Source organism: Mixophyes fleayi, chromosome 7 (assembly GCF_038048845.1).
Source record: "Mixophyes fleayi isolate aMixFle1 chromosome 7, aMixFle1.hap1, whole genome shotgun sequence".
Taxonomy (NCBI): domain Eukaryota; kingdom Metazoa; phylum Chordata; class Amphibia; order Anura; family Limnodynastidae; genus Mixophyes; species Mixophyes fleayi.
Window position 1 is genome coordinate 44474627 of NC_134408.1, and position 12235 is coordinate 44486861.

Sequence of the window (12235 nt, forward strand, 5' to 3'; positions counted from 1 at the left end):
CCATCTCTGTTTGCAGACAGAACAATTGACGAATGAACTGGCGGCTGAGCGCAGCACTGCCCAGAAGAACGAGAGCGCACGCCAGCAGCTGGAGAGACAGAACAAAGAACTCAAGAGCAAACTGCAAGAAATGGAGGGCTCTGTTAAGTCCAAGTTTAAATCCAGCATCACTGCTCTGGAAGCCAAGATCTCTCAGCTGGAGGAACAGTTAGAACAGGAAGGCAGGTAGGTTGTGTCAGGATGTACCAGATATTCAGGCAGAATACAACATTGTAAGTGACATTCACAATTTCAGTAACCAGAGTTATGATGGATGACGAGGAGACATTGGCAGTCATTTACAAATGGACGGCATAGTGCAAAAGGCTGTGGCATCTGTATTTCAAACAATGATGTTTATTCAAAACTGTGAAGATAACAATATAGGAATGGCCAACAGTAGACATATCTTCTTATAGAGGGTGAGCAAAATAATAAAGTGAGTGTTATACAATTAAATGTTTCAAATAATAGAGGTTGTTAAGAAGCCACTCTATTATATGTATTATAATAAGCCAGATGTTTGAGTGGTCAGGTAAGAAGGAAAAAGGAATAGGATTAAGAGAAAAAGTAGTAACGATAGAGAAAGAAGAGAGAGGATGGGAGAAGAGAGAGAGAAGGGAAAACAGAATAAGTCTTCCAAGGTCCAGGGAGAGCCATTAATGGATAGCTAGAGCGTCTAACTGCACCCAGACTGCTGAGAATAGGTTTACTGTGCCTGAAAGAAGGGACACACAACACTCCCATGGAATGGATCCTCCGGATTTCATTAAGGATCTCAATTGATCATAATAGGAGGTATAATGCTTTTCTAGGATTTAGCAATGCAAAATCTTGTTGCTAGGGTGATACGTTGGACAATGACAAAATCATTACAGACCAAAGGTATGTATATGACAGCATATCCACTATGTGTATGAAGTGTGCTCTTCCTGACCACAACCATGGAAATAAAGTGAGGTGGAGTGAAAAGTATTATTCCATTTTTTGGGGGGAGTGAGATATCAGTCCAAGTACTTCGTATCCATTCTCCTTTAGGACATTATTTATAGATGACTTAGCCGGTACATCAGCCATTGTTTTCCAGTGCTTGAGCGTTAAGGAGTCATTGATACAAGATTCCGGCATAAACGTGCAGAGTTTTGGTATATTTTTTTATATGGCAAGTGGGCTTCCTTGGGCTAGATCATTGGGCTACCTGAATTTTTTTTCCTTTAAAAGGTTGTTTAATTGAGGACTAAAGGAGCAACACAGTGGCATAATAAATTAAAATTTAAAGGTACTGAGTGGGAGGTTTAAATGTGTTCGTATAAAAAGCTGACTTTTTTAATTCAGCAAGCCATGCACATTTGTGTCATAGGAAAAAAATATGCAATGACCTTGCAATGTGTATGAGTAAATAGACATTAAACTGGTCATACATGTAAAAAAAATATGCTATTTTATAAACAATAAATTCCAAAATTTGCACTGAACCACATCAACCATTCAGCAATTCGCTTTTATCTGTTTAGTGCAGGTTAAATTCAGATTAATAACACGCACACAGTATTTTGTGAATTTAGCTTTCTGTAGTGCTTCTAAATACCGTGGGTTGCGTTTCATCTGAATTTAGCTGTAGTGAGTGGGTGTAAGTTTACAAACACAAGCAAATGTGCATCTGTTCACAATTATCTATATATCCCTTTATGACTAAATGACATGTTAGGAGGAATGTCACTGGTTCCACATTTATAGCTAAGAATGTTCATTTCATCACCATCCCACCTACTGTATTCCAGCTTCAACAGCAGCCACAAACACTTCATCTCTGCATTGATCTCACACACTTTACCCTTAGTGCTTTGTTTTGCAAATTACAGAGACAAGCAGACATCAGTGAAATCTCTGCGCCAGAAAGACAAAAAGCTTAAGGAGGCTCTTCTGCAAGTTGAAGATGAAAGGAAACAGGCCGAGCAGTTCAAAGAACAGGTAACCTTGCAGTTTAGTCCCACTTGATAGTCTGAGTAGAGTTAAGCTTAAGCGTGATCTTCTAGACCCTGTACTTTTTGATGATTCCTACTATGTTCTCAAGTCACATGACTTTATTAATGACTGCAGTACATATGTTGGATGTAATAGTAGTCTTGCTATCTAATTCATAGCCCACTCCTACGACTGGAATATATAACAAACTCTGTGAGTTTATGAAGTGTCCTTTTTATAGCTATGGGGTGTCACTGTTGCTATTACTAATGAGATTGGAGGAGGTAATTTATGAAGAGGTAAATGCCCGCTGTGCATTTCAAAACAAGCTCTGTTCCCTGCCATGGGCCATAATTTGCAGAATGGAACTCCAGAGATTTTTCTACCTGTCCATCCACAGAGGTCAAACTGTGGCTTACAGAGTCTCCCAAGAGTAGGGGGTATGTTTACTAAACTGTGGGTTTCAAAAAGTGGTGACGTTACCTATAGCAACCAATCAGATTGTAGATGTCATTTTGTAGAATGTACTAATTAAATGACTGCTAGAATCTGATTGGTTGCTATAAGTAACATCTCCACTTTTTATACCCCTAGCTGTGCACCATCTGGGCACAGTGGTGATGCTCCACTGAGTAGTTTTAGTTGTGTTAATGTAATAAAGGAGGGGTGATCTTTTGACTTACATGGCCCACTAAAGTTGGTTTTGTTCTGCCAGTCGTCCAGCAAAGGATAATTGGAAGGTGTTTTTTTTTCAAAGTCATTGCATACAGATAGTCCCTTACAATTATCAGAGACGTGAATACCAGCTTCAGACTTGTAGTTTGAGTCCTGTGCACAATAATTTTGTCTTTTTAGGCCGAAAAGGGAAATGTACGACAGAAGCAACTGAAACGGCAGCTGGAGGAGGCTGAGGAGGAAACACAACGTCTCAATGCCTCCCGCAGGAAATTGCAGAGAGAGCTGGATGAAGCCACTGAGAGTAACGAGACACTGACCAGGGAGCTCGGTGGCCTTAAGACCAAACTCAGGTGGGGTAGCCAAATTCACTGCTCTCCCAGTTTCTCAAAGTATTTGTCTAAATATATATATATATATATATATATATATATATATATATATATATATATATTCAAAAATGTTAGGATCCTATCACGTTTTTATTCATGAAGATAATAATTAAGTCAAAAAACCATTGTTAGGTATTTTATTCACATATTTATTGAGTTTCCAGAATGGAGGCTGCAGGCGACAGTCTCAAGTGGAAGCAGTACCAGTTATAGAGGTGTAGTAGATGGTGCTGTATGTAAAGGCACGTGCAGGGGGTATATAGGTGCCTGAAAGCTTTCAGGCTCAGACATAAGGTTTCAGATATTAAGCAGAAATGTTGCACCACTATTTCCAGCAATGGCTCCTCTCATCAGGGCAGTGTGATTTGTGTTCAGCCACCAGAGGGCACATTACATACATACATACATACATACATACATACATACATACATACGCTGTTCTGCAAACAGATGGATAACACATTTTCTATAGAAAATTTAATCACAACTAGCTTGTAAAAAGAAATAAAATATTACAACTATTTATCCGATTATAAATATTTTAAAGACAAATAAAATAATCACTTGAAAACCCACAATGGGCCTAAAAATGGCCACCAGACACTTAATTTATAATTACCAGGCAGTTTCATTAAACATTGGTATGGAAGGGGCTAAACCCAGCAACCAGTTCCAGTTTGAATTGCCTGGCCAGACTTCACACCTTCCACCTCAGTGAAACAAGCTTAAATACACATAAAGTAGAGCATTGTTAAAGAGGGCCAAAGGAGAACCTCTTGTGGGACACTTGTGGCCCCCAAGCTTCCTGCAATAATGTTTCATGTACGTTGGTTCCATTCACTAAGGAGGCTGGATTGACTTTTTAAGTAAACAAATCAATTGTGACAGACAAAAGAATTGTGTGACAGTATATTTCAATTTGTATTACACAAGCAAGTGTGCCTCAGTAGGTGGTAAGGCAGGTCCGGACTTGCAGTTCTACAACCACTAGACAACACGGATTATACTGTTAGAAGAAAAAAATAAAGAGATAAAGCAAAAAGCATGTTAGATCACTGTTGAGTGAAGTGGACATTCTCCTTAGAGCAATATTTTTGTCCAAAGTTCAAAAATATAATAGCCAATAAAGTGATACCTCTACTAAGGCACCTTACTAATTGTAACATGCTCTATAAAATGCCCCCCTTCCAGTATGTATAAAAAAAAAAAGCAAGGTCATTTCTGAGCGTGGGAACAGCAGATGAAGACGCATTATATTAGATGGTTAAGCAGTGAGGCATTTGAGGATATATTTATTATTCCACACTATGACCACTCAAATCCCTTATTAGACCACATTATCAGGGGAATTAAGTGTGCCAGTTTACTCTGCCAAAGTTATCCAACATCCTATCATTTACATTACCTTGTATGGTAGAAGACATTAAGTTTGAGAAGTAACGAAAAAAATTCTGTCAAGCACAATTATACAGAACATTATGTAACCACAAAGTTATTATTGTTCTTTCACTTGTTATTAGAACTCATACCTATGGAGCGAGTCTGACTATAATGTGCCGTTTGGAATCATGATATGCTTTTATATGATACACTTTGAGCAGTCACATAAGTGTGAAAGATCATAAAATATCACAAAATAATTAATTTCCCCTTAACACGCCGAATAAAGAGACAAATTCAATTCAGCGCCGTCACTGTAATGTCTCAAATGCCAAACTAATTTTAACAGATATTAATAAGGAGACAAGCAGAGATAAGAAAACCCTGTCTACTTTGGAGATTAAAATGTTATTATTCTAACTCCATGATTTAAACTGTGCTCTATACTAAGAAATACCATGACTCCATGACTAAATGTGCTCTATACTTAGATATACATGAGCATGTGACAAGAGAATAGTGCCTGTAAGTCACTCGCTGATGGCTGAATGACATCCCCATAGTGAATGAAGTTGTACTGTGTGTACTCTGATTAAATACAGGCCCATAAGTACCTTGCAGGAATGATGGCTTAGTACATAGAGGACCTGTGTTTGTATTAATTAACATTAACACACTGAAAATGCAAGCCACAGTAATATGCCGTCACCCTGCTGTGCAGAGCTCGGTCTCACCACCCATTAACTACAGGTCTGCATGCTAATGCCAAAGTGTTATAAGTGTGCCAACAGACAGCATTTTGGGGGCAGCTAGGTAGCACCAGAACCTCTTCCATGTGAATTGTGGAGTGAAGGTAACATTGGCTTATTTCCATCAGTGTGTAGTTAATTAAAAAAAATAATCCCCTTCCTCTGGTTACAGATCGTTATTTGTTGTAAAATGAAAATCACCAAAATACTTAATATCCTTGGTGCAATATCTTTTGGGTGACCCACCATTCTGGAACAATAGATAAGTGTAAACTATGCCCCATGGCCTCTTCAGCAAAAGTAACCACTCACAGCCTTTGGTAGTCGGGCAGCCACTTACAACAATTGTTTTGATATCCTATTTTGATGTATTTCAAGTGCATTGATTTAAGAACCACGGTTATAGACAAATGCTTTTGATTAAACTGCAACTCCAATCACAAAATACTGTGAAGAAATAGTTTGTTTTATGCTGCTCATCCTCATTTTCGCAAAGGTTTATAGGGACAAAATAGAGCTAAAGGAGCATACAAAAAAAATAATAGAATAAATTGTACTTGTTTTGTTATTTGCTTTGAAGTGAACGTTTTATGGTGTGCTAGTATAACAGCTGCAGACTTTCTGTTTCAGAGGGACACAGGACCCTACGCAATGACTAAGCAGGTACCAACGCCTTCAATTTTGCAGCTCCTCATGGACGGGCATATTTCCACCTTTAAGCTTTTTCGTTAAAAACACATTGTATGTCTCAATCTCTAAGTCTTTGGACAACCACGTAAAAATAGGATTGTGCTTACAACAGAAAAAAAAATAGACTTCTTGCAAGAGCAAAACAAATATTTTTCAAAACAACTAAAATACAATTGGGGTAAAACATTTGAAGTATGAAACATGCAATGTGTCTTTAAACATCCACCCTTTTCCTGCAAAATCTGAAGGCTTGGACATCTAATTCATAAGGGAATATTTATAGTATGAAGACTAACGTTCTCCACTTATATGGACATACTTCAGACAGTATATGGCACTTAACTAACTTAACACATGTCAATCTCTCCATTGTCATGTTGGAATGTCTCAGTCATGCATGATAATGAGCACTATTAAGTCAGAATTAACTGTACTTAATTTGGAACTTGGGGCGAGAAAAGAAAAAAGAAAAAGAGAGATTGTTGGGGCATGCTTATCCTCCTGTATATATTTACATTATCCAGGCACCCTGGTTAATTGCAAATATTTGAGAATTATAAGGACATTTTCATCCCTGGTGTTCAGAGTAGTATGGCACTGAGTAAGAACCAAAGAACAATCTCACCTGACAATGCTTCAAACACCGAACAAGCCATAGAATATTAGGCTTTATGTTTTCAAGATGTTGTGGGTAATCTGAGATAATTTGGGTTATGTCATTATAACATTACCATATGTGCTATGAAAAGGTTCTAGGGTAATCCTTGGTAGGCTAATGCTGGGCCCTGGGATCTACACACTGTTTATCCTGAAACTGCTGCATGCTGAAGCAATAGCCCCCAGTCGGGTTGGGTAATAGGGTCTTGTGCTGGGAATTGTTAGGATCCATATGCATTGGAGGGAGAGTACAATCAGTGGAAAAAGGGGTTGACCTTAAGGTAATACTCAAGCATTAGACATTTAAAAAAATAATACTGTTTGGATAATTCTGATCTAAAATGCACCAGTTAAGATCCATGGTGTTAATACACTAAACTACCCAAGCGCATCCATAACATTAGTGTTTTATTTAGATCTTCTGAAAATATGCTCATTTTTTTGCATATCATATTATCCAAGATGCCTGGCTAATCTAAGTTTATGGGGATATTATCAGCATTACCGAATTCTTAAAGCAAACTTTTTTTTTTTAATGACTTTATGAAATTGTAAACCAACCTCTGATTTGAAGCCATGTGATGTAAATGGACAACTATAAAACGGAAAAAGGGGACGAGTAATTATACACAAATACATTTTTAGACTATTATATTAGTCAGGATAGGACGCTCTACTTATAAATAATGCTTTGAAAAACAAACAAGTGAAATAATGCAGATATTAATGGATTAACCCCAGGGGCACCATTCTGGAACATTAGCATTATTTTAACAACATTTTATGTCTCAAGCTCCAAGCAACCACATAACAGATTATTGTGCTTAGAACACAGAAAAGGTGTTAGCCTTAGGGTGTGTTTTTTTTTTTTTTTTTTTTAGGATACAAGCAAACAAACACTTATAGGATAACCTGCTAATACTGCATATTATTAACTGCATCGGAAACACCTATGCATGGTTATCTCAGTAACATGACTATAATCAAACACAAAATGCATGCAGAAAATGTATCCTTTTAAAAGTAGGCCTCAACTTACAGGACTAAATCATTGTAACCTAATGTCACAGTTAAAGTTTATTTACTTCCACACTAATCCACTTCTATCTTATTACAGGGGGATCATGTGCAATGTGTATACAGTGTATCTGTTTTTACTGGATCTACTATAGAAAAATTTATTTAAAGGAGATGTCCTTTTAATCAGATTTCACTGATCACTGAATAATTGACATTACATTTGCTGAGTAATAGATTGCACATTTCCACTTACTATTGCCTACTTGGCCTCTTGTAGAATAATTTGCGTATTTATACAAGGCAGTCTAGTCTATTAAAATATCAACAATCTTCCATTATATCAACTTGGCATTTTGAGAATGAAGGACTGGACATATGTCTTTATTCCACCTAAATAAAATAATCATACAAAACAGGTAGACTGATAAATAGGAAACACAGTCAGTGATGGGTGCGTTTGTCAGTTTAAACAACCAACACACAGATTTGGCTGCGTTGTTTATGACAATGTTCACATTAGACATATGAGACATGATTGGTAAATACGGAGGGGGAAGGACACATACCCAGGGATTGTGTAATCCAAAGCAAAATGGCCAAGTAACACACAAACCATCTACATGTTTGTTCAGCTGATTTCATAAGTATAATCATAAAAGTGATCTTAGAACATAATTAAACATCATATAAAATGTCTCAAAACTAGACAGATTAGCAGAAACAAGTTGACAAGGCTTAAGGTGCAGGTCGTATCTAGACAGGGAATAAAAAAAATATTGCAAGATGTTTGGTAAATATGACAGATGAATTAAATGGAAAATGCAGTTTTATAAAGTAATCAACTGTAAGCTTCATTTACTAAAGATATTAACTTTCATGTAACCTTTTATACTCAACAGACTTATCTGACAGTAGACATACCAGTTTGATCCACACAAAAAGGTTCATGTTTCACAACGTTTTATAAAAACAAAAAACAAAACAAAAGAAACACAGAAAAATAAATAAATAGAACCAGACACCTAATATATTCACCAAACACTAGAGATTTATGCTGATCAGTGAAATTCGGAAGTGACACCTCTGTGATCCCTTTAAATATTTAATTCTGAGAGCTGGTGACAGAGATTCGGACATTGTAAATGTTTGTTTCCTCTGTTTTCCGGCAAGAACAACTAAAATAGTCCATTGTCAATGATTGAGAGTTTAACAGTTGTTCTTTTGCTTGGCAGACGGGGTAATGAACCAGCATCGTTTGCCCCTCCTCGGCGATCCGCAGGGAACAGGAGAGCTGTAGATAACGCAGATGGGTCTGAAGAGGATATGGAAACTCGAGAAACAGATTACAATGGAACAAAAGCAAGCGACTAATCCTACTTCTTGTCACATCACGTGCCTTTTGGACTGTATCACAAATTTATTTATCCCCTTCAATCCCCGAGACGCCTGCAACAGTGTTTCAGGCTGCTCTGGCAATGAAGAGCGTTCTTTCCAGCGCACATGCACCAAACGGTGCCCATCTGCTGCAGCACAGAACCCAAGTGAAAGGAAGGCCATGCTCCTTTAAGATTAAGACATCTGCGCTCTACACAGTAACTGCCACAACGCATTTCATGAGGCAGCCACTAACACATGTTTTAAAAGAAGACAAAGGTTCAGCTCTCAAATTTGTTACCATCAGCAGGGGCATGCTCTTAGCACCTCTTGTCCAAATTTAATCCTATTTCTTTAGTGTTCACATCACAATATAGATTGAAGTCTGTAACAATACCATGGTAATGTGCACAGCTTATGGTCTATTAGACACATCTGTAAACTTAACTACAATTTAAAGTGTTGTTTCCCCACCTTCTTACACTGGCTGACACAAAGGAATAAACTTTATATCCTTTTATGATCCAGTGTGCAAACAAGCGTTTTAATGCTCAAGATTTCTATATATATATTTTTTTCTTAACCTTTCATGCACCAAGTGCCTTTCTGATCACAAGTATTAAAGATATTTGATTAAAAATAACCCCAGATGTATTACACCGTTTCCTACTGCACCCGGATTGTGCTAAAGCCACATCCACTGATAAAGTATAAAGCACCAGATTACATTGTAGTGGTCTTCTGTATTCGCTGCACATATGCTAGAGGTATGATTAAAAGAGGGTATTTGAGAGTTTCTTGGTTTTAATAGTGGAATCTTAATACAGCCCGTTGTTACTAATCTATTTTTCAGTGCAAGATCTTTTGATTTGGCTTCTCTAATAAAGTTCAATTTTATTGCAATCTCTATGAGTTGGTTTACTTTTATATATTTTTAAAACTTTTATTTTCAATTGCGTAAGTTGGGGGGGTAGAGGGAGACAATAAGAGGGGAGAGCATTCAATTACAAGAGCATTAAATGATATACAAAATACAATTTGCATCATGAACAATTAAGAAATAGCCCATTTCTTTTCTGGTCTGCCAAAATGAGGACTTTTTTTACCTTCCCCAATTAAACATAAAAAAAAATCTACTGCTATTAATGCAGCAATAAACAAGTTACACCAACCATAATGCCATATACTCTTTAAATCTACATTTGCAAAAAATATTGGGCGACTCAAGGACTCATAAGTAAGTCATGATTGACAATCTGTGGGTGTTTTTTTACTCATGGGGACATATTCAATTGTCCGCGGGATTGCCGAAAATCCTGCGGTCCGCGCAGGATTAATGTTATTACGGTAATCCTGCGTGGAAAAAACGTTAATACGGTAATTTACTCGCTGGATTTCAGCTCGCTGCTCAGGGTGCTGCGAGCGGAAACCCAGAGAGATTACCGTATTAACGGTAGTAGTTTTTCCGCGCTCGAACCCGCAGACAATTGAATACCCCCCATGGAGTCCCATCTTTTATCCAATTTACCAGAGCTACCTGTAAAAGTGAGTTTTTGCATTGCATATGTCATATTACACCACATGGTGGCAGTAGGCACTGATGTCCCTTTTAAATTTAAAGCTATTGCTTAGTCTTTGTATGTTTGGAGCTCTAATTCCCACCTGAACTCCCAGTAGCAACAGTCTATACAGCATTAACATGTGGCTATCACATTTTGTAGGATAGAATAAAACTTCTCCAGAAATGTTGAACATCCCAACATTGCTCTGAGATTTGTCTAACCAACATTTTTAACAACATATGAAAAGTGCAGTGTTCTATGTGTAAATAATAAAAATGCACATTAACAAGGCCGACTTCCAATCCCTGTTATCCAAGGGACCCAACTTCTTGAGGCCAAAGTCGAGACTGCCTAAAAAAAATCTCTGAGATTTCCTATTTATTTCACTAGACCATGCATTTCAATAGGTGCAGAAAAACCATAGAGATGCATTGCCAATTGAAATTAAGGAAAATGCTCCGTTAAGTAAACAATTAATTATATCTTTGACGCTAGCCAAATTGAAATCACCATTCCCAGAACTTAGCTGATATCCTTTTCATCCAGGATTAACTATGAATTAACATCTGTGTTTAAATGCAAACTTGTGCATTGATTCATAGAATTCCAGACTTTTTATTTTTTGTAGTACCACTATAAATGCTTCTGTCAAATTTAGGAAGTGCCCCTTTTTCATATAAGAAATATTTAAATAGTAAATTATTTTATTTATTAAAAAATAAATTCCATTACCACCTCATCAGTAATGCACTGCTCCTAGGAAATGTTATAGAAATCTTGATGCCACTCTTTTCCCAAGACTAATAGATATGTTTTTACATATACTCATTGCCATGAGTATAGTCATACACTCAGTGGTCATGTTGTTAGGTACACCTGCTCGTTAATGCAAATATCTAATTAGCCAATCACATGGCAACCCAATGCGTAAAAGCAGGCATATATGGTCAAGAGGTTCAGTAGTTGTTCAGACCAAATACCAGAAAGGGTGAAGAAATTTGGTCTAAGGGACTTTGACCATGGAATGATTATTGGTGCCAGACAGGGTGGTTTATGTATGTTAGAAACTGCTGATCTGCTGGGATTTTCACGCAGCGCTGTCTCTAGAATTTACAGAAAATGAACAAGGCGAATACGCCTCGTTAATAAATAAGGTTAGATGAGAATGACCAGAACGATTTAAGCTTACAGGAAGGTGACAGTAACTCAAATTATCATTAATTTTTTATATAGTGCCAATTCAGCAACACTGTACATAGAATAATTGCCATTCATCTGTCTCTGCCTTATTGGAGCCTACAGTCTAAATTCCCTAACACACAAACACTAGGGCTACTTTTTGTCAGCAGCCAATTAACCTACCAATATGTTATTGGAATGCTGGAGGAAACCGCAGCACCCGGAGGAAATCCACACAAACGCCACACTAATCAGGCTAACCAGCGAGCTGCACATAACCATGCTTTACAACAGCAGAGGAGCATCTCTGAGCATCCTAGTTTGACGAATCATAATTTCTGCATGCAGATGGTAGAACCAGAATTTGGCCTAAACATGAATCCATCCTGCTCTGTGTCAATGGTTCAGGCGGGTGTAATGGCGTGGAATGTTTTCTTGGCCCAAATTAGATCCCTTAATACAAAACGAGCATTGTTTAAATGACACAGCTTACCTGAGTATTGTTGCTGACAATGTACATCCCTTTATGGCCACAGTCTACCCATTTTCTAAT

The 12235-nt window shown here is 37.4% G+C and overlaps 1 protein-coding gene across 3 annotated transcripts in view; it reads left to right on the forward strand.

Moving 5' to 3' along the window:
- The window catches only part of MYH11 (myosin heavy chain 11), a 95266-nt gene extending 85422 nt beyond the window's left edge, over window positions 1–9844 (forward strand). For 2 of the 3 annotated variants that reach the window (XM_075179759.1, XM_075179760.1), the window contains 4 exons: window positions 17–225; window positions 1902–2010; window positions 2860–3032; window positions 8800–9844. In XM_075179759.1, the coding sequence (XP_075035860.1) occupies window positions 17–225; window positions 1902–2010; window positions 2860–3032; window positions 8800–8938 (630 nt within the window). In that variant the 3' untranslated portion in view covers window positions 8939–9844. Of the gene's footprint in view, window positions 1–16; window positions 226–1901; window positions 2011–2859; window positions 3033–5830; window positions 5864–8799 lie in introns of all 3 variants that reach the window. The other variant, XM_075179761.1, reaches the window with a different exon arrangement.
- The last annotated feature ends 2391 nt before the right edge of the window (window positions 9845–12235 follow it).